Source organism: Rattus norvegicus, chromosome 2 (assembly GCF_021556685.1).
Source record: "Rattus norvegicus strain SHRSP/BbbUtx chromosome 2, alternate assembly SHRSP_T2T, whole genome shotgun sequence".
NCBI classification, from domain to species: Eukaryota; Metazoa; Chordata; class Mammalia; order Rodentia; family Muridae; genus Rattus; species Rattus norvegicus.
Window position 1 is genome coordinate 144,893,810 of NC_141535.1, and position 23,221 is coordinate 144,917,030.

General features: G+C 42.2%; 2 protein-coding genes across 23 annotated transcripts in view; one reads left to right on the top strand and one right to left on the bottom strand.

Moving 5' to 3' along the window:
* Med12l (mediator complex subunit 12L) overlaps window positions 1-4,361 on the top strand; it is a 315,356-nt gene extending 310,995 nt beyond the window's left edge. For all 19 annotated transcript variants that reach the window (XM_087637350.1, XM_087637380.1, XM_087637387.1 and 16 more), the window contains one exon: window positions 756-4,361. In XM_087637350.1, coding sequence (XP_087493476.1) covers window positions 756-808 — 53 coding nt within the window. In that variant the 3' untranslated portion in view covers window positions 809-4,361. The remainder of the gene's footprint in view (window positions 1-755) is intronic.
* Igsf10 (immunoglobulin superfamily, member 10) overlaps window positions 3,912-23,221 on the bottom strand; it is a 28,897-nt gene continuing 9,587 nt past the window's right edge. For 3 of the 4 annotated variants that reach the window (XM_087622806.1, XM_087622803.1, XM_087622797.1), the window contains 3 exons: window positions 16,361-20,629; window positions 13,862-14,762; window positions 3,912-6,316 (listed from right to left, as the gene is read on the bottom strand). In XM_087622806.1, coding sequence (XP_087478932.1) covers window positions 4,408-6,316; window positions 13,862-14,762; window positions 16,361-20,629 — 7,079 coding nt within the window. In that variant the 3' untranslated portion in view covers window positions 3,912-4,407. 4 annotated transcript variants of the gene reach the window in all.

A 23,221-nucleotide genomic window follows, 5' to 3' on the forward strand; every position in this document is an offset into this window, starting at 1 on the left:
GTCCGCTGCATGTTGAAACAGTGATATGGCATCTGTTGGTGGCTGAGGGGTGGCTTTTCGCATGCCTGCTTTGCATGTTTGGTCTCTTGACAGAGTTGCCCCTCCACCCCCCGCCACACTTCTTCATGTCTCTGCGGGTCATACTTAATATCTTAACTTTTCTTTATTTTATTTTATTTTTTTGGTCTGTAGCATACTTTGTATACTTGTCTGTGTCTTTATGTAACGCATCACCATGTTGAATGAATACATACACAAGATTTTTCTTCCATCTCCAAACCTGAAATATATGTGTACGTTTTCATGTAGCCTCACTTAATTTTGGTTGCATGAAGTAAAATCAAATTTCCCCTAGCTACCGTTTAGTAGGTGTTCTCTACTAAATAATCTGTGATTAAAACAGTGAAATGCAATGGTATTTTAGAGTTCAACTTTCTGCAGAGATGTGCCTCATAGAGTTTGTGAGTCAGTACTGAGAACTCCTGTACCACACGTCTCTGCTGTCCACAGCACAGCCCCTGGACGCCTTGAGTTAATTTCTCTAATCCCAAGGCACTGCAGTGGCAGCTGTGAGACTCTCACGCAGACTTGGCCTCTCCACAGAGTCCATTTGGTCTCATTACATGGTTATTGACACTGGGGTGTAGCCAGTTGGTCTGTTCTCCCATACCTGAGGCTTTTACTGAGAGGGCTACGAGAGAAGGAAGGTCTCGTGTGCAGCATATCTGTAACTCCTACTTTTGCTTTCCTCTTAGGTAATCAGCCACAGCAAGGAGTAACTCCCTGTGCACATCCTTCACACTTTTGAATCAGAGAGAGAAGACACGAAGGTTGTGTTTGCACTGAAAAGCAGAAAAGCAAATTTACTAGTCACCATAAGACGTCTCCATTGGTCTTTGGTTTATTTATGTTTTCCTATATTTTATGCTACATTTCATGCAGAGGTATTTAAATAAGTAAAGGAGTCATGGTTTGGTTTTTATCATATTTAAAGTAGGTTTTAAGATGTAGGTCATAATCCGGATAGTGCGGTAGCAGACCTTCTGAAACTGGTGCTTTTTTATCTCATATTTACATAAAGAATGAATTATGGTAGGTTTAAATATTTATGTATTCATTAATGATTTTTTTTAACCCGTGGTGGACCAAACTACTGATTGGGAAGATGTGGCAGGTCTCTCGGGAGTGGACACATTCGCTTTTCGCTCAACTGTGGCAGCGGGGTGAACGTTCATTAGCATCACTTTAATTTGAAATGTTGATCATTTCATAAGCACTTTATAAACTCTGCTCACGTTTATGAAGGACTTTGCTTCGCTTTTGTTGTGGTCCAAAGGTGCTGAACCAGGTGGTTTGCTCAGTACTTTCGCTCCTTCAGGGCTTCTGCAAGAGCCTCCCTGAGAGCTGCGGGAGCCTCTTAGAAGCAGCTGCACTCAGATGCGTTCGCAGTGGCAAAACCTTTAACCAGATTCTTCATGAAGACAATATACACCGCATAACCACTGGAGGCCAGAAGAACCACGGTGGAATCAGCCCATTCACTTACTGCCAGTTTTGGTAAAAAAAAAAAAATAAATAAATAAAATAACTGCCCAGTTTAGGTTCTTTAGAACCTCATGCCAACTTGAGAAACAAAAAAAGTGAAATCTCACAGCTGGCCTTAGATTCCACAGTGCTCAGACTGGACATGGTTTCCAGAGAGCCTGGCCCCACAGGCCAGAGGGTTCTGGTAGTCATCAAAGCTGTACTTGCTGTTAATTTTGTATGGTAAGTATTCACAGTTTTGGATTTAATTATTAATGTTGGTGTGTCAGTCTTGGTTGTGTATTGCTTCTACTGTATTTATAAACCGGTGCAAGAAAAGCACAAGTAAAGTAAATTATACATCAAATTTATTATAAAGAAATAGTAACTATTTTAACTTTGTTCAAGTATGTGGTAATTTGCTCCTATTAGAGTGAAAAAAATACAGTAAATTATTATCAGTTTGTGTAACTTAAGAGTATTCCGTATAATATTTTTTTAGAATTAGATGCATACAATTTTGAATGTGAAAATTGCAGGGCATTTTAAGACACGCAGGGACCTTTCCCTGTCCTTTGTTGGGTTCACTTTCTTTTTGCCATATGATTTCACCGTAATGTAGTCAAGCATACTGTGAATAGATTGTCTATGAAGAGCAAACCCCGTAGAACTACTTTTTTAAAACGTAGCTAGTACGACTTCCGATGATTTCTTTCGCAGATCATTATATAAATAATTTATATCTTCCTAGGTGAGTTACCCATTGCAAAGTTTTACTCATTCAAATGACCTCAGATACATGTTTGCTTTCGTTGCCATGGCGGCATCACGTGAACTGCTTTGTACACTGTGAAATATACCCCTCCAGCCTGCTTGTTTTGTGTTTACTCTGGGCTGGAAAAAGACTTTGCCAAACATTAAAGACCGTTCTTTCCACTGAGTTCACGTTCTATCTGCTCTCAGACAGTGCAGGACATTTCAGTGGCCCCATACGTCTGCTTTGATTTCCTCTCCAGAGTCAGTCTTAAAATTCACGGAGCTATTTTCCCCCAAGGTAATATACCATAGGACTGCATTAGAAAAACCACTGAAGTGTGAGTGTTGTGCCCAGTGAGCAGGTCATATCCTGTCCTCTCTGGTCTTTAGTCAATGGTTGTTGATGGTTAGACCTCCAGTTTCGGTTTGAACCTTGTATTTTTTTGTAGCTCAGTGTTGCAAACAGCAGAATGAGCGTTAGAACGGCATAGCATTTGTATGCACTTTACCCTTTGCAGAAGTTAATTTATTAATTATTTTGCACATGAAGGCTATGGCTGTCCCTTGGTCATTGTTTATTCTGTCTATTAAGATGAGGAAGGTAAATCATGTTAAGCCCCTCGAGCTCTGAGATGCTGTAGGGGACGAGGGGAAACCTAGAGCTGTTTTTCCCTATGTGTTACCAGGAAAGCGACTGGAATTTTAAATTTAGTTAGTTATTATATTTACTGCCACTTAATTCTGCATTTTGAGAGTTTTTTTTTTCTCCTTTCATAGCAAATGTATGTGGTTGGCATTAAAGTTGACCTGAGGAAAAGCTCTATAGCAGAACCTTGTCATTTGCTGGGTGGGTTGCAGATAGGAAAATTAAAGACCAAACCTTGAAATCTCATGGAGCTGATTCCTTAGAGGGTGGCCTTTCTTGTTTTCTGTACCCTTCTTCAGTACCACAGCTAACTGTAGTCAGCTTATGTCTGAGGTAGGGGCCAAAAGAAAGTAGGCATTACGGAGACACCGTGAAGTCAAGTCCCAAATTATTGGCCCAACCTACCAAAGCTCTTGGTCTTAGTGTTCTGAGCTAACTGAATGTCTCTTGCTTTTTTATTTACAAGGTTCTTACCATCTATAAATAGATAAAATTTGGACAGAAGCCAGAGGACTTATTCTAGAAAATTCCCAGCCTTTAGAATAAAAGGGGTAAATCATATGATACCCCACATATATTTGGGTTGAATTAGACATGTAATATAAGTACGGTGAATTATAAAAAAAAACATTCAAAATTTAAATGCAGTGAAACTTCATTATATAGAAGCTATCATCCAGACTCTTGGAGGGATTCCCCCTTAGAAAGTCTTAAGAATGGCTCCAGACCTTGGGTGCCTGAGTTAGGTTTGAAAGTTGTAAAGAAATTTCACTGTGCCTGTAAAGCATTTCAGGACAGGAGGTGTGGACCAATGTGAGATCCGCTTTCTGCACTTCCCGGTGTGCGAGCATCAGGCGGCCCTGCATACATAGAAGAGCTAGCCCGCACCTGCTTTGTTTTGGTTTGAACGCAGGTATTAAAGCAATGGGAGCTTCCAGTGTGAACAAATGGTATGCTAATGATCATAATCAAAACAGTTCCGTGCTCGTTTTCTGTAGGTTTTATCAAAATGTTTATAAACCAGTGACAGAATATTTGTACATTGAGATTTACACAGACCGCAAACTTAATCTTTCCCGTTGACTCCATTCACCCTGTGTGCGATGTTTGTGACATTGGTAGGAAACAGACACGAGGCAGCTGGCAACTGTTAGCGAGAGAAAGGTCTTTTTACTGAGAATTCAGGTGCATTAGCCGTTTGTTATTTCGTAGTGGATCATTTTTTTCTCTTAATGTTTGTTATTATTTGTTGGCAAAATCAAAGTGCCTTAAGTTAAGAGTTTGCTTTGAGATCCACAGAGACTCGGTTTCAGTTCACAATGCTTTCATTTACAAGTCTCATCGCATGTCCATTGTAAATTTAATACTGTAAATGTATTCAGACTCATTTACATGCCTATGGCTGCCTTTGATTAAACTTCTTCCAAAAAATAAACCCTGTGGATGTGGACTTCTGTTGAATTTTAGTCTCCCCCTTCCTGTCAGAGTACCTGGATGTAAGTTGTTGCGTAATCAGTCCCAAGTAGGTTCTGAGCTCTGCACTTATAGACTCCGGAATCCGAGGTTTGGAGATTCTGAATGACCAGCGTACCTTGTGGGTGAAGCATCTCACTTCTATGGGGTTTTCTTGCTGTTGCTTTTGAGAGCAGGGAGTGTCTTGGCGTCTCCCAGGTGACTTTTGGCTTGGGGATTCCCAAGGCCACACAGTGGAGCTGCATGGCTTCCCCTGTCCTCCTGAGCATGTTCCTGGGTAGGTAGTTTATGATTCGGGGAGGGTAGGCCACAACCATCACTGACACGCTAATAACTGCCTGGCCAACACTGTTTTGAGCCCTACAGATATAATTTCCTTGGTCGTGAGCTGTTGTTGCTTTGATGACCAGCGTGCCATTTTCATGCAGTATGTATTTTCCATCCACTTGAGGCCTGTCGATTACATGGCCACCCGGTGTAGTCCACTTGACATTTGGCTTGGGGATCCCATCAGACACACAATGCAGTGATAACGGTTCCCCACTGACGCTCTTCACCATCCCTGGTTCGTATGTCAGAATGACTGGCTTCTGCCCAATCTCTAACAGGATGAGTTTCTCGATGTAGCCAACCTTATTCCTGGCTGCACAGCGATACTTCCCTGACTTGTTCCGAGTTGCTTTGTAAAGGATGAGAGAGCCATTGCCTGCCATCAGATACGGGGAATTGTGTGGTCTGTTAGCAAACTGTGTGCCGTCAGGTAAGATCCAGGTAATTTCAGGTGGGGGGTTCCCATCCACAGAGCAGTTCAGTGCTACGGGCTTGCCAGCTTGGGCGATGACTTTTTCGTTGAATGGGTTTCTGAATGTTGGTCTTCTCAGCATTTCCAGGACTTCTAACTGCACTACCAACACACTCTCTCCTCCCTCGCTCCGAACCACACAGGTGAAGTCCGCAGAGTCAGAAAGCCGGATGTTCCTCATCTCCAAGGTTCCATTTGGATGGACCGTGACTCTGCTTCCAAAGTATGGAGCTGGGAGGAAAATATTGCCTGGCATAATCCACGTGACCTGGGAAGATGGGATCCCATCTGCTCTGCAGTCAAAGTATTTTTTGGAGTGCCGAATGGCTGTGGCTTTAATAACAGTCTTGTTTGCATACAGGCCATTGATTAATGGAGGTTTAGAGACAATGTCCAGTTTGTATGTCTTAGTGTCATCCCCACTAGGATTCTGAGCTACGCACACATAGTCCCCAGAGTCAAGTGGTTTCACTTTATGGATGGACAAAGTTCTATTGGCATGAAATGTGAACCTGTCATTGGAGAATGAAATGACATTGTTGGAAGGCAGCAACCAAAATACATTGGGCTTCGGTTCCCCAGTGACCTCGCAGTCAAGGACAGCTGTGTCTCCAGCCCTGAGCCTCATGGTGGTCTTGTAGCTTTGCCTTATCCGTGGGATGGCTGTTAGAACTGTTAGGTGGACTTTCATCTCATCTTTCCCTAAGGTGTTCTGGGCAGAGCAGATATAATCTCCTTCCTCTGCCATCCCAACGTTGTTGAAATACAAGGTTCCATTGTGGAAAAGGGTGTACCTCTTGGTCCTATAGCCACTGTCATCAGCTTGGGCTACATTGTTGAGCACTGTCCCATCAGGCAAACTCCAGGATACCTCAGGCACAGGGGAGCCAGAAGCCTTGCAGTCAACTTGGAAATCTTTCCCATGGAGCACTTGCTTCTTAAAATACTGCTTCTGTTCAATTTTGGCAGGTGTCAATCTCAGGCGGACATGCATCAGGACCAGGTCATCTCCCATTTTGTTTCTTGCCACACATAAGTAGTCACCAGCGTCTTTTTCCGTCACTGACCCAACCACCAAGGATCCATTTGGGTAGACGTGGATTCGGCTGCCCATTCTAAGGAGAGAAGAGACAAACGTGAGAAAGCAGTGGGAGACTGAAAGTGGGGCTTAGGAGATGATTCCGTGAGGAAGCTGCCTATGGCACAGTTTTCAGACCTGAATTTGGATCTCCAGTGCCCACACTGGAGTGCGGAGTTAGGCATGGTGGTGCACATCTGTAGCCCCAGCATGGCTGGAGCTTGCTAGACAGCCAGGGTCGCTGAAGAGGTGATCTCTAGGTTTAGTGAGAGACGCTCATAATAGGTGGGAAGTGGTTGTGGAAGACCGCAGTGTTTGTTTATCTCTGGCCACCACACATGCACACCCCAACATGAACATACAAACACATGAAAAGACTATAAGCATGGTCACCAGTTTGTACACATCCACAGAATACTATACTGTGTAGAAGTGGCCTTATTTATATGATGTTTCTTCCCCTCCAGCCTTACTAAGAGACGACTGGCACGACTGTACATGTTAAGTCACTTACTGTTATCTAAGCCATTTGCCTAAAAAAGCTTAGTCACAAAGCATAATTTGCTGAAGGCAGTATTATTTTCCAAGTGGCCTGCAATCAAATCTTATTCATGCAATTTTGAAAAACATCTCACTGGTGAGAAGGATGCTTAAAGCATTATATATATATCAAATAGATCCACAAAAATAACACTTTCTGCTAATGAAGAAAAATAACTCATAGTTACGTGCTAAATTAATGCCTGATGATACTTTTTAAATGTATCAATGAAGCAACTTTTAAGTTACTTAACTAGAAACACTCTGTCCTGTCTACAGAGGACACCAGTCTAGGACGCATTAGAAGCTGTCTGAGCCTCTGTAAAGTCATTGGCTTGGGCACTGTGGACTGCTCTGCATTGCCTGTAATTGCCACATTTGACCACCAGGTGGCAGAGCCTTGCTTTAGTGCTAAGAACATACACTCAAGAGCACCTGTGTGTTTTACCCGTTTGACATGAGGTAAATAAATGAAACTATTTATCAGTCTACATTGTTATCCATCCATCTATAGTGTTAGACATCCTCTTCCTCCCTCCCAGCCCTCCTTCCACTGTGTGTGTGTGTGTGTGTGTGTGTGTGTGTGTGTGTGTGTGTGTGTGTAGCAAGTGCCACGAACATGGCCTAATAAAATACAGTGAGACTAGGCACAAATCCTCATATCACCTTGGTTCCTGAGTGCATGTAAAAGAGTCAGAGACACCTCCATCCTACTCCCACTTTTGGAAGCCCCCCAAGAACACCAGGCTACACAGACATAACGTATACACAGAGGAACTAGTCCAGACCTGTAAAGGGTCTATGTTTGTTGCCTCAGTTTCTGCGAGCCTCTATGAGCCCTGCTTCTTTGACTCTGTGGGCCATGTTCTCCTGGTGTCATGAACACCTCTGCCCCTACAATCCTTCCTCCTCCACTCTGTGAGGTCCATCTGGCTCTGCCTAGCATCTGGGCATCTGCACCTGCTCCCATCAGTTGTGGAGCATCAGCCCCCAAACTTCCTGATGAACACATTTTTTGAAAGCTAATGTCGACTGAAGAGATTAAGAGTGTGCAGGCCAGGACAGCAGCAAGCACCTTCACCGCCATCTGGCCGTCCCGGGACTTCTCAGAGCATAACTGAAACCCATGTGAGCAGCCTCAAGTCATTTTCAGATACAGAGTACTATATAGAGAATAATCATATGAGGAAGGGCGTGCCTTTTATTTATCTCAATCATGGAAGGAATTTTTCTGGAAAGAAACCAAGGTAAGATTATGATAATGTACACACAAATGAAGAGAACAACCAAGTACTTCATACAGATTTTGTTTGTTTGATCTCCAAGTATTTCTCCCACTCTAGAGGAAATCTTCAGATTGAGCTTGGTTGAAGTCTCAGGAAAGCCTGTGTGGGGCCACACTGTCACCTGTTAGTAATATCTTCTAATGTGTTCTAAAACCTTTTATTCTCAAACTTGTCTGCATGACTAAAAATTCTCAGCTTGTGTAGACTGACATACTTGGAGCTCATACTTCAAGACTGGAGTGTCTGAGAAGTGATGTGGGGTTGGCTGAGGCATTGGGCTTCTGGCATGATGGTTATGTGTAGTAAACACTAAGGGCCTAAATGTTGGTCCTTGACAGTCCCTCTCTTAAACAATGTGTTAGCATTATATGGGACCAGATTTACATATTACTTGGGTTCTCTTAACAGAGATGCAGATTCAGTAGAGCTGGTCAGGGCCACTGACCTCAATGCTTAGAAAAATTCTCAGGTTGCCTCTGAGCCATTAAGTTTGGGACCAAGACTCAAATTTTAGTGTGCATCACAACTACCTCTAAGAGCACAGAATCCTTATCAAAACCCCTGCTTCTGATTCAAGTCCGTGGTTAATGTTAATGATACTGGTAACGAGGCAACCTTCTTAAAAAACAAAACTGATTTAAAGTGACACACCTCAAATCTGATCTAACAATGTTGCAATATATAACATCCTCCATTAACCAACACTTGAAGAACAGTGGCATAAGAAAAGGTTTATCTGCTTAGGAGGGGGCTGGGAACTTTAAAGTAGCCTTGAAGTGAAAAATGTCAAAGAGAAACAAAACATCAGTTTGACAAGACTGTTTTTGCTTCAGCTGTCAACTTCTCATGGCCTAAAATTAACTGAGAGTGTCAATTGATGGATTTTTACACACTACATTGGCCTGTGAGTATGTCTGTGGAAGATTGTGTTGATTGACACAATCCCTAGTTGGCACCATCCCTAAGCATTTGGGTCTGACCTGTGTAAGAAATCTAGCAGAACATGATCCAGTGAGCAAGCAAGCAAGCAGCAAGGCTCCACGTTCCTGCTTCAAGTTCCTTCCTTGAATCTGCCTTGAGTTCCAACCCCGAGTTCTCTCAATGATGGACTCTAACCTGTAAGCTGAAATAAGCCCTCTCTTACCCTAAATTGTTTTTGGTCATAGTGTTTGTCACAGCAACAATAAAAAACTAGGACAAAGGTGATAGAACAGGTATAATGGTACCACCTGGACATATAATATATGTAATATTACTAGATATTCTATATATTGTTAGCTATAATATTAGATCTAAAGAAGTTCAATGCAATGGTAGTAGAAATATCAATGTTCAATATATATGTGTATATATTTATATATGTAAATTGTAAATAGCATGCTACTAAATGAGCAGAGGGTAATTGAAAACTTAAAGGAGAATTTTAAGAACATTAAAATTGCAGCAGACTATGAAAATCTGTGTGATACAACAAAGTCAGTATTGAGAAAAAATTATAGCAATACATGCAACTTAAAAAAGTTTCAAACACAGGATCCTCAACTACCTAGGGAAACAAAAAACCAAAAAAATTAAAAATAAAAAGCAAATGAAAGGAAAAGTAACAATAAAAAATGAAAACTAAAACAAAATTTACTAAAGGGCAATGAAATCTGTGGGCTTAAAAAAGGGATAAATACCATCCCAAAACCTTTACATAGATTAATAAAAAAGAGGACAGTCACATAAATCAAAACGGAAACATTATAACTACTTACAATAGTTAATATTGTAACTTGACAGGATCTAGAATCACTCAAGGCAAAAGTCTCTAGGCAAACCTATGAGGGCTCATCTAGGTTGTCTAGGTTACGATCTGAGCATGACTGGAGAGGTTTTGTTGATTCACTGAATTGAAAAGACACACCCTAAATGTGGACAGTGTCTTCTAGTAGCAGCAGCAGCAGCAGCAGCAGCAGCAGCAGCAGCAGCAGCAGCAGCAGCAGCAGCAGCAGCAGCAGCAGCAGCAGCAGCAGCAGCATGTCATCATGGTTATCAAAGCTACAATTAAATGCCGTCTTTCCCCCAATTAGAATGACTATTACCAAAAAATTAATAAATAAATTTTTAAAATATGCTGACAAAGATACAAAGTGAAAGGAGTCGCACACTGTTGGTTTGGAATATAAATTAGTTCAGGCTGTGGAAAGCACTATGGAGATCCCTTGGAAGGCTAAAAATAGATCTGATCTAGTGATGCCACTTTGGCTTTTATATGCAAAGGGGATGAAGTCAGCACACAAAAGAGATATCTGCATGTTTCTGTTTATGTGTCATTTGTTCTTGCTAAGGTGAAAAACAAACCAGCCTAAGTGACCCCTAACAAGAAAATGGATAAAGGAAACATGGTGTCGTATCGCAATGGAATATTATTTAAATATAATGAGAATGAAATACTATCATTTGTAGAAAAAAGGATAGAACTAGAGGACACTGTTAAGTGAAATAGTTGATATGTATCACTTTTTCTCTCTGTATGGAAACAACAAACCCATTCTAAAGTAATGGTGTCATTATTAAGGACTGAAAACTTGGCAGGGGAGGGAGAGATGGGGATAGAAACGTAGAAGCATAGGATTTGTATGTTCTCTGTGCATGCATGGACGTATTGCAGTAAATCCTGTTTCTTTGCAAAATAATTACATATTAACAAAGCGTATTAAACTATGGCATACCCATATCATAAAATGGTATGCCTACAAAGATGGAATAAGTTATTGATAGAAAGAAGAGAAAAACAAAGAAGGTCCAAAGCAAGAGTGTTGAAGCCCTTTGACCTAATTCCCCTGTTTCTTGTTGGCGAGCTCATCTACTCTGCTGCAGCTGCCTTTGTTGATATCAGAAGTCAGCTTCCTTGGTCTGTCAAACTGAACTGAAGACCAGGCCTTTAGTGCTGGACTAGGGTTACTGACACTTAGCTTCAGGGACAGTGCAGCCACCGACTGGCTCTCGGCATTTCCAATGTGAAGACAACCATTGTTGGACTCCCCAGACCTTGTGTAAGCCAATGGTATTCCCGTTCAGTATATTTATTCTACTGGTTCTGTCCCTCTGGAGAACCCTAATGCTACAGAAACACAAAAGATTATTTTAAAAGTACCATGAGTAAGTATATGGCAAAATCACATGGATTTGAGAAGTACTGAGCAAGTTCCTGAAAGCATATGGCCTACTAAAACTGATCAGGAAATAAAACAGTAATGATATGTTGCAGTGGTAGTGAAATGTCTTCTATCTAATAAAAATCCTCATGTCTTACAGCTGTACTGATGGTTTTTATGAATATGAAAAGAATTGCTTCCATTTCTTCTTAAAGTATAAATAGGAAGCCAGGAACTCTGGCAACATATTTTTAAAGGGGTAGCATTTTCATCATTCTAAACCAAAACACAACGATAAAAAATATATCAAACCCATACCCATGATGAGCGCAAATGAAAATTTTCTCAGTAAAATACAAGTAAACTTAATCCTGCATTTCAACATGGTCATAGAACATGATCAATTCAGGTTAATCCCAGAAATGCTGGGATGGTTTAACATTTGGAAATCAATAAACTTAATGTAACACCATCAAAGACAAAGTCATGTGATTATCTTTACAGATAAAAGAAAAGGTTTGGTGTCCCTTATAATAATAAATCAACAAGCTCAATACCGAAGGAACTTATCTCAAGTATTAAACCCTATATATGAAAAATATCACACTGGATTAGAAAGGGCTAAAAGTATGTCTTCTTAGGGTTGGAACAAAGCTTCCTTTGTTTCACTCAAGATCAAAAGAATCATTAAACTGATGGTTCAGTGAAAACCCCATCAAAATTACAGTCACTTTCTTCTGAGGGGTAAATAAAGCAACCCTATAATTCATATAGAGCTGCAAAGAGTCAGAGTAGCTGCAGCAATTCTGACATGGAGTATGTGTGTGTGTGTGTGTGTGTGTGTGTGTGTGTGTGTGTGTGTGTGTGTGTGTGTGAGAGAGAGAGAGAGAGAGAGAGAGAGAGAGAGAGAGAGCACGAGCTCACTGGTTTTGTGAAACAAAATGCAAAGCTGACAAATGAAATATTGAAGCTACTAAATGTCCAATGAAAACACATACAGAGGGTAAAATAAATGTAAGTCTATGGATTCTAAAGTCCACACTCCAGCTCTGCATTTTAAAACTTTAAATCTTATTGAGCTGCAGTTTAACATTTAAGGTAATTGATTCCTGAAAAAACCTGAAAATTAATATTGACATTTAAATTAAAAATTACAAATTTGTTCATTATATTCTGTGCCAACTTACTGTGCCAGTGGGGGGAACTTCAATTTCCAAGTATCCATATAAATTCATATATACTGTGTTTAATTTCTATTGTATTTGTATTTTAATAAATAAATGTAAATGAGAAAGTACTCAGCTTGGTCTCTAGCATTATAGAAAACCATTACACAAAGTCACAGAGAGCACAATTTATAATTCACAAGCTATAATTTTTGCTTTTAGTGAGTATACACTGAATATCAATTTTTACAAAGCACAATAAAAAAAGGTTTGTATCTGGTAACACCAAGTTCATGGAATTTTGAATATATTTTACTCTGAGAAGGTCTTAATGTGCCTTTCATAAAGTGTATTGTAAGTTTAAGAATGGATTATGGTGTGATGAAAGTTATGGCATCTGACAGGAGGGTCCTGAATGAAACACAACATTTTGTTCTGATAGCCTCAAAATGGCTAGTTATCTTTTGGATTCAGAAATAACGAATAGCTTCACACAGTTAGCATTTTTAAAGCAGCTACAAAAAAAAAAAAAGGAAAAACGTCCACCAGTATGTAAGCTAATAAGCCTCTCCCATAGCTCACAACTGTGCAAGCCAAGAATCTGGGCTGGAGTGAAGCATGAGAAGAGGAAACAAAAATACTCACAGGAGGAAATATGGAAACAACATGTGGAGCAGAGACTGAAGGAAAGGCCATCCAGAGACTGCCCTACCTGGGGATCCATCCTATATACAGACACCAAACCCAGACAATATTGCGGATACCAAGAAGTGCATGCTGACAGGACCTAGATATAGCTGTCTCCTGAGAGGCTCTGACAGAGCATGACAAATAGAGGAGGATGCCTGCAGCCAACCATTGAACTGAGAATGGGATCCCCAGTGGAGGAGTTAGAGAAAGGACTGAAGTAGTTGAAGAGGTTTGGAACCCCATAAGAAGAACAATATCAACCAACCAGACCCCTCCCTTCCCAGAGCTCCCAGGAACTAAAACACCGTCGCAAGAATACACAGGGATGGACCTATGGCTCCATCCGCATATGTAGCAAACGATGCCCTTGTCAGGCATCAAGAGGAGGAGAGGCCCTTGGTCCTGTCAAGGCTTGATGTCCCAGTGTAAGGGAATGTCAGGATGGGGAGGTGGAAGGGAGAGGGTGGGTGAGGGAGCATCCTCATAGAAGCTGGGGGAAGGGATGGGATAGTTGGATTCTGGAGGAGAAACCGGGAAAAGGGATAAAATTTGAAATGTAAATTTTAAAAATCCAATAAAAGAAAAAAAGTGATTTTGTATTCAGTGACGTCAGAAGGAATGCCTTTCTTTACGTAAAGCCGCCGTCCTGTGCATGCTGGGTGATCTTTGCAGATGCTGCTACCTCTCCTGTACCTCTTTCCCATTTTAAAAGTTGTACAGCTAAGTAAACAAAGGAGATAATTCTAACGGAAAGGCTTACCTGTGCCACTGGTCGATGACAGCCTTGGATGGCAGCCTCCAGATTATTCTAGGCTTTGGATCCCCAGTAGCTGAGCAGTTCAGTAGTAATTTCTCACCCAAATTCACCTCAGTCCATTTCTGAGAGGCAGTTTCTATCCTGGGGATTGTCTCTCCCTCTTCCACAGTAAGAATCACTACCCTTCTCTCTGAGCCTGAGGAGCTGGTGGCAATGCACTCATAAGTGCCCCTCACTGAAGGAGCGATGCTTCTTATATACAGAGTTCCATTTGGATACAAGAAAAATCTGGAATGAGTCAACTGCAATGGTTTTAGTTCAGTCCCATCATAAAGGACCCAGTGAACACTAGGCTGGGGAGTTCCTTTTGCAGTGCAGGGCAGTTTCAAACTTCCACCTAAAACCCCAACGATGGCTTGCCTCTTTTGCTCTATAATGACAGGGGGAGCTGTGATGACTTGTATCTTAACCAACAGTGAATCCTGGCCAGATGGGTTGCTGGCCACACACTTGTAAAAACCACGATCATAAAGACTCAGATTATAGATGATCAATGTTCCATCAGGTGTTACCCAGACCTTTCTGCTTCCCTTGGCCGTTTCTGAGACCACCGTTTGGTTTGCAAGTATCCAGGAAACCGTAGGCCTCGGCATACCCTCCACTCTGCACTTTAGTTCCACAGTACTTCCAGAGTGAACTGTGATCTCCTTGACATGTCTGTCCAGAATCCTTGCCGGGTAAGAAACCACAGACAAAGAGACATGAAGATGGTCTACGCCCAGTGGATTAGATGCAGAGCACAGGTACTGTCCACGGTCCTGAATACTGACCCTCTGGATGGACAAGGTGCCATTGGGAAGCACGTGGAACCGGCTTTTCTGTGTCCCTTGGGATATTTCAAGTCCTGATAAAATGGAAAAAAAAAGTATACATAAAGTTCATCATCATTGCTGAACTTACAAAAAATACATTTAAACTATAAGACAGTCTTCAGGTGGCTAAAGATGTTTTTTCAAATTTTTATTCATGGGTTGGAGAGATGGTTCAGTGGTTGAGAGCACTGGCTATTCTTCCAGAGGTCCTGAGTTCAATTCCCAGCAGCCACATGGTGGTTCACAGCCACCTATAATGGCATCTGATGCCCTCTCCTGGTGTGTCTGAAGACAGCAACAGTGTACTCACATACATAAGTAAAAATCTTTAAAAAAATGTGTGTCACTATGTCTGGCATATATGTATATGCATATGTATATTTTAAAACAATTTTATTCACATTAATTTAAATTTAAAATACAGATAGTTCACCAGGGCATTTATGGAAAATATTATATATATTCAACTTTCAAAGTTATTTTTTGGCTTTAGCATTTTTATTCATTTATTTTAATGATTTCTTTTGATATTACAACATGATTAGATCATTTCACCCCTGTTCTTGCCTCCCTCTAATTCCTCCATGTATCCCCTCTTGCTCTCTTTCAAATTTATGGCTTTAATTATTTATTTATGTCTTTAATTATTTTTGCATATATATTTGTGGGTATATGCTATGTAAATTATAAGTATATATAAGTATATAAATACAATCTGCTCAGCCTATACAATGTATATAGCAGACCATTTAATATCAGATAAATAATTGGTCCTAAATGTTATTTTAAAACCGTGGCTTTAAAACAGCATCCTTTATAACCTAGGCTGGCACTGAATTCATCCGCACTGCCGGCAGTATATCTAGCCTTAATGACTACCTTTCAAACTTTCATTACCAATGTGTTTTATTGATTTGCATGTGTATGTATGAGCACGTGCATGCCATCGCCAGTGGGTAGAGATGAGAAAACAGTCTGTCTACCATGTCTGTTCCAGAGATTAAACTCAAGCCATTAGGCTTGGCAGTAGGTGCCCTTTACACATGGAGCTGTCTAGCCCCCCCCCCCAACTATTCTTAACACCATATTGAGAAAACCTTCTGGTAGTGGGGAGAGATGGCTCAGCACTTAAGAACACTAGTTGCCAAATCCCAGCAACCACATGGTGGCTCACAACCATTTGTAATGGGACCCGATGCCCTCTTCTGGCCTGCAGGCAGGCATACATGCAGGAAGAACATTCTATACATAATAAATAAATAAATCTTTTAAAAAAAAGAACACTAGTTGCTTTTGCTGGCTCACAACCATCTGTAATTCCAGTTAAAGGAAGCATGATAACCCTGTTCTGACCCATGCTCACCCCAGGCACATGTGTGCGTAGACCCACAAGCAGGGGCTAGTAAGATAGTTCCAGCCCTAGGGGATCTGGTACCTCTGCATGTGCACGCACAAAGTAAAATCTAAAAGAGAATTCTAATGAGCAATGTGCAAATGTCAAAAGAGGATATCAATAGCTTTTATATTTTTGGAAAAGTTTAAAACTAGTGTTGGCTCTTTGCTTACAATCCCGAAAGATCCAAGCCTGTCCTTGTTTTATAATTAAGGTACTGCTAATGGTTCCAAATACCTGATGAGACTCTGGTCCAGTGGATGATGGGCAGTGGGTCTCCAACAGCCTCACAAGGAAGAAAGACGTCTGAATTAGCTGGAACTGTAAAGCTTGCAGCCTTTCCTCCAATTATTCTTGGCTTTTTCAATAGAGTCTTAGGTAGAGAGACGTAAGGCAGATGTTTGGAAGTTGGGTTTTGAGCAGGTTTCTTATCAAAGACACTCTTTTCTGCATGCTTCTGTGTATTCCAGTGTGAGGCATGAGTGCTGGCCTCTGGAAGGCTGAGGTGGGGGGACATGCTTACTGCTGGCCTTTTGCCCTTCTCAATGGTTTCGGAGTATGACTTGAGCTGATATTTGTGTTCTGGCCAGGGAGAGGGCTTCCATTTAGAATTCTGTGGTTTATCTACCCTTAGTGCTGGCACAGAAGTGGATGGAAACAGATTAGAGGGAGAGTCAGTGGTTCCAGTTATGATCTCAGGATTGGGGCTAGCCTCTGCTGAGGGTTGCTGCAGATCTGTATTGTGCCTTGAAGATTCATATATGGTGACCACTCTATTTGACGTCATCTGGAAAGCTGATGTGACTTTGCTGTCTGTAACCACACCCTTAGTAAAAGGAGGTGGGGAAGGAGTGGGCACTGGGGGCGCCCCACTGCTGAGGAGTGGTGGTGGTGTGTCTGAGGCTCTTTTCACTGTGGTACTCTCCTGTGATTTGCTCAACAACATTGTTTCCAAAGCTGTTGTATTTCCCAAAGTCTGGGTGTACTTCTCAAACAGTTCAGTTATGGCCAGAAGAGAGGTTGTTGAGTGATAAGCAACTGCACTTACATTTCCACCATCATCTTGTCGTGGGGAATGACTGAAAGCCAAGGGGGTATCAGCTGTTGTTAGAGCTGAGTATGCACTATAGCCAGAAACCTGCCTGGGGGTGGTGCTTGCGTTGTTTCTGTTCTTCCGAGGCCCCTTTATTTGGTCTTTTGCTTCTTTGGATCTTGTTCGTTGGGTTTCAGACATAATGACAGATGCAGTAGCAGTAGGACTTGTCACTGTGGGGGTTTCCGTTGACAAGAAGTTTAATGTATTAGATCTCTTGCTTATGGTGCTAGGAAGCACTGGAGAGGAGTTGGTGAAGGGCTGCTTCTTCCCTGCTGAGAGACTTCTGGCACCTGATACTACTTCAGTGCCCTTGTTCTGAGTGGCAGCCATTGTTGTAGACAGAGCTGGTGGTGGACTTGTCAAGAGAGTTGTAGAATCTGAGGGGGAACTCTGACCTGTGGGTAAAAGAGGAGCTATTTTGGGAAGCTTTGCGGCTGGGTTCTTTTGTAAACCGAATTGATATGGATTCTTTAACATCCCCTCCTTCTTCTGGTTATTTACAAAGATCTGGTGCAAGGGAGTTTTCCTCTTTGAGAATTTTGTGCTTGTTGGTATTGAGGGTGTGCTGAGGGGGCTGGGAAGTGGTGTTGTTTCCACTGAATCTTTCCCAGTTTGGATGGTCCCAGGCATGCTCAGGTGACCAGTATTGTCTACAGGAGATTTCCCCAGGGATACAGATGTTGGAGCAGAAGTCATGCTTGCTTCCGTAGGAATCACGTGGTTACTTTCCCCTCCGGAATATTTTGTAGTGGTTGTTATTATCTCAATATCTACATTTTGTTTGTCCTTAAATAGTAACAGTGGTTTCTTGACCACAGTGGTAGACTCTTCTGCTATGACCCCAACATTATTAGCTTTGGGGAGGGCACTGTGGGATGAACTTGGAACTGACAGTGCTGCAGTAGCCACTGTGAGCCCCTCTGCGGAAGGACATGTGTGGCACATCCCAGGGTACTCTGTGGCTGGAACTTGGCTCACATTTTTGTTAGCAGGTCCCTTGATTGCTGGCCTCACAGTCCTGTGTCTATGCCGTCGGAGAACTGGGGTTCTATGTGGGTTTTTAACTCTCCCTCTGCTCCAAATTGTCCTCTCTCTTCCCAAGTGCCTGGACAAGGGGAAGTTACCTGTATTGTTGTTTCTAGGAATGTGAAATAAAGACGAGGCAGTGGTGTGTGAACCTGAAGGGTGACTGGAGAAGCTAGGGTCTGCAGTAGTGTGAGAAGAGATGTCACTACTGCTAGGTCTGCTGACTCCTGTAATAGGTATCTGAGGTCCATAACTTTCTGTTGGATTTATTGGCTGCAAGACTGTACTGGCTTTGCTGGTAAAGCTACTATATGTGTTGGTATGGCCATAGGTAGCCATGTTTCCCCCTGTTACAGGGTGTGCACTTTGGGAAGATGCTCTTCCTGCCTGAGCAGAATCTCGAATTTCAGCTACTGATGGAAAGATAATGATTGGGTTTTGGTTGGTTGTATCTTCTATTTTGCTTGCTATGGATGGGTTCATACTCTTTGTCACAGCTGTACCGTTTGTTACACTAAATAATTTGAAATCAGGAAGGTGCTCAGATTGTAGTGTTTGTGGATTCACAGTTGAGACTTCTGTGCCAGAAGCTATACTCGTCATAAAACCATGATTTACTGGTCCAGAGTCAGCAGTTGGTGACCTTCCTGGGACACCAGAAGCCTTAGTTTTCAGAACCATGAATTCTTCATCTGGAGGAATCATGCCAGAGGCATCCTTTTCCTCGTCAGTGAGTTCCACGAGGGGAACAGCCAGTGGCACTGGCTTTACTGTGGTATTTTCTTGCTTTTTTGGCACAGAATTCTTTTTGGCTTTTTCTAGAAGTGCTGCCCAGCGTTGCGGGTCAATTCTCCGAGCAGAGAGAGGGAGCTGCCTCCTATGCTCCCTGAATCGCCGGAGTGTGGAATCCCCACGCCGCCGATGTATTAAGTCTCTATGTTTGTTCTTCCTATGTACACCGGAGACTTGTTTTCCAGCCTCTGACCCTGTCAAAGCTGATGCAGAGAGTTTCAAAGATGCTGGCTGCTTAAGGGAAACACTGGAGTTGGGTTCTCCAAGTCCAGATCCACCTGCCTCCCTGTCATGCTCAACCATCCTTTGGCCTTTCTTTTGAACTGAAACTTTAAAACTGGAAAAGTCGGCCCCTGATGGGTTGGCAGCCACACATTGGTAATGACCTTGATCTTTTGGCGTAACCTGTAATATTCTTAAGGTCCCATTGTTAAGAATTTGCCTGTCTCTTGATGGCTGAGAGAACACAGTGTTCCCTGGAAGAATCCAGCTAATAGAAGCATCTGGAACACCCGTGGAAAGGCATGGAAGGTCGAGCGTCTCACCCGTAACCACTGTGTGCTGGACTCCACTGTCATGTGTGCTTTCTCCATAGGGCTCTACCACAGTTATCCTGTATGTGAGAACATCCGCATCTGCATCATTGGTGCTTATGCAGTGGTAAAGACCTGCATCAAAGCTGTCAGCCATCTGCAGTTCCAACTTCCCATTTTTGTCTATTAGGATTCGCCCATCCTCGCTAACGTAAGGGGCTCTCACTTTACTCCCATCAGCTAGAAGCCATTCCAAGTGAGGTGAAGGGTCGCCTTTGCCTGGACAGCTCAGGGCAATAGTGCCGCCAACCAGGACAGTGCGTTCCAGTTTGGGATTGTTCATCATCAGGATCATGGTCCATTTGAGTCTCTCCGCTCTCATCTCCGCCCTTGGTAAAGCGATTTGAGCATCAGTGGAAAACTGGATCTGTAATGTGCTAAGTGTGGTGGCGGTTCTGTTCAGCTGCAAGACAATTTTTTCTTGTTGGAACCAAAAAGGGTCTGCTCTGACATCAGCCTCTATGCTGGTAAAAATGTCTTCAGGCCTAAGAGCCACCTGTTTATATCTAGAAGACAGTGAAGGAGTCTCGGTAAGCTGGGGCTTCCTTTCTAGTATCAGAGGAGAGTCACTGTATAAAGCCAGAAGTTGCCACACTGGCTGGATGTGATTATAATCTACACTGCACACAAGATTTGTGGAAAATGACGCATTTAGCATGATGTAGTCATTTTCTTCAGTGAATGCAGTTGGTGATGTCCTTGATGGCTTTTGGATACTACAGACCATGTCGGCCTTATTTCCAGACAGGTCTGTCATGTTCAAAGACAAGGAGCCAAAGGGTTCTATGAAATCTTGAGGTGAGGTGGAGGCAGATCCATTGTCCTCCTGAGTAACCAGGCTCTTTGACTTCAGTGATGGATCAATGGTTGGCTTTGTACATAGGAAAGCTCCAGATGGTACCATAGCAAAGGGTCTGCCTTTAGAGATCCTGGGGTTCATGCAAAGGGGACATTGCTGAGGACTGGAAGAGCTTCTGTCTTTCTTGCATTTTATTATATCTAGGAAAAGAATCAAAACTTAGTTATTTTCGAAAGTTTTGGTCTCTTTATAAGTTAGCACATGAACACATTAAAAATTACTTTCACTAGGACAGCTATTTGGAAAATTTGATATTTAATGACTGAGTTACTAAGCTGTATGCTTCTGAAATGATTTTCTTTCTTTCTTTTTTCTTTTTTTCGGAGCTGGGGACCGAACTCAGGGCCTTGCACTTGCTAGGCAAACGCTCTACCACTGAGCTAAATCCCCAACCCCCTGAAATGATTTCTAAAAATATATTGCCCACACATCATGCTACAATATAATATGCACATATGTGGGGAGTTATTTGTCTTATTCACAGCTGCATTTATTATGCCTGGAAAGACCTGGATATATATTTAGTACTTGATAAAAATTGGTCGAATGAAACATTTCCTTATCTAGAGAAACAAAATCATAAGCTCGCATTCAGCACTTAATAACACTTCAGTTCCTCATGCCAAGGTTTTAGGGCAGTTGTAGACCTTCCTTTACCATACTGTAAAAGATAACCCTGCTTAGAAATCTCTAAGACCTGGGATAACGTAAAAAATGCAAACATGTTTCCGTTATCCAAAAGAACAGCTTCTGTCTGTTCTAGCTTAGTAGAAAGAGGGATGGAGAAGTGCAGACAGAAACAGGAGATAAAGATGCAGGTAGAACCAGCCAATGAGATGTGAATATTGACAGTACATGGAAGGTAATTGAGGTGCACATTCCAGGTTTATAGTGATGGTCTTGTTAGTTGAGGGTTTCTCAGGAGCGGAGAACCAAGGGGGAGGGGAGAGACTGTGTCCAGCAATGTCGGAGTTTGCAATTCATATACTGCTAGTCACAAAGGAGTCCTGTTCCAGCACTGAGATGACATATACTCAGTGGGCATTTTAAATAGTGCTCTGATGAGCCTATTTTTAAAGGCTGCTCACTCAATGCTAGATAAGAGGTATAGAATTTTCTCTGTGACCCAAAACGTGGTCACATCGTCTGAACTTCCGTGCTGTTCCATACACGGACTAGTTTGTATACCATTTCCTGAACACAGCAAGTAAGAGAAACAATAGATGTCTTAGATGTAATTCACTAGGACAGCTTCACACATGTGTGGTTCCCTTGTAAAGGCCTAAGCAAGTCACTCTAAACCCTTTAGGTGTGCATCAGTCCTCTGAAGTCAACTGTGGTCTGAACATATGATCTGGAAAGTTCCCCAATTAAACCTGAGTTTGAAACTGCATGCGGTGCTGAGTACCCTGATGAAGTCCCATGTTGTCTCAGTTGGTCCCACTCCCAGCACAGGACACAGCCATTCTTTCCAGTGCATATAAACAGAACATGCTCTGTGCTCAGTAGCGTCTAAATAGCAACCTCATGCATCTTGTAAACTCATGGTATCATAGTGTCTGTGTTCAAGTAATCCCTCTGTTGTTAACCATACCCTCAGACACAAGAGTGGAGATGCAGGCAGTCACATACGCTGGAGAGAAGCTATGGGCACGGTTCCTTCCAGAAGGAACTTCTCAATTTAGGAAAGAAAAAAATGAAAACAACATGTTGCAAACACCTGCTGGAGTTACAGGATTTGTGGTGAGAATGTAGCTGTGAAATTGGGAAGAATGAAAAAGAAACTTGTGTTAATTTTGCTAACATATTTTAAACTTCAAGACTTAGGGGCATGGTGTGCAGAGATAAGCACGGTATTGTTTGGTACTACTTGTGGTTTTCTGCATGAACTGCAAGCCCTGGTAAAGTATCCTTCATGGAAGAGGGAACACTACTATACTTCGTTGTGCCATGTTTATTATCCAAATTTTATAATAATAAAATTGTGCAGAGGAGATAGGTAGAGAGAATGAAAAGCATTGAACAACCCCAAGGAGCTTTTTCCACCTACTGACACGCTGTATACCTTGCCTGCTTGTCACTGCCCTGAATCTGACCTTGTGAAGCAGAGAGCAGAGCCAACTTCTGGCCTGGCTAAACCTCATCACAGAATTATGCTCGTATCTTGGGGTGCTGATGACTGCTTGTACCCAGATCAGAGCTTTCAGGCCTCATGTTTCTCAGATGCAAATTCCACTCATCCCCTTCTCACCAGTTTCCAGTCTCCTACAAACGCTTTCTGCCTCCCAGCCCTGTCATTCTATCCGAGCGAATGACGTGAGCTGCCTTTCTACCATGCCCAGTGCCTTTGTGCATTACACACTTCTCAAGCGCTCAGCCTGATTGCCACTTATATCCAAGAGGCCACCTGCTCTTTACCTCTCCTGGTGCCCTCTGCTTTCCTCTCTTAACCTTCAGCACTCACCATTAGAATGTCTTGTTTGGATGCTTGCCTTCCCACAGGACAGGGGATGCTGAAGAAGGATGCAGTTCAGGAGAGATGGAAAGAAAGGAGGAGTGAGGAAGGATAGAAGGATGAAGGGAAACACCAGAAAGGCAGGCAGCCAGTAGGACTTCAATTCTGTCACACATATTTGTTAATTTTGCTACTGGAGGATGGTTTTATGGACACTAAACTACGATTTGGTGTTGTAAAGGTATTACATACATAGACATATGTAAGAGCATAGCAG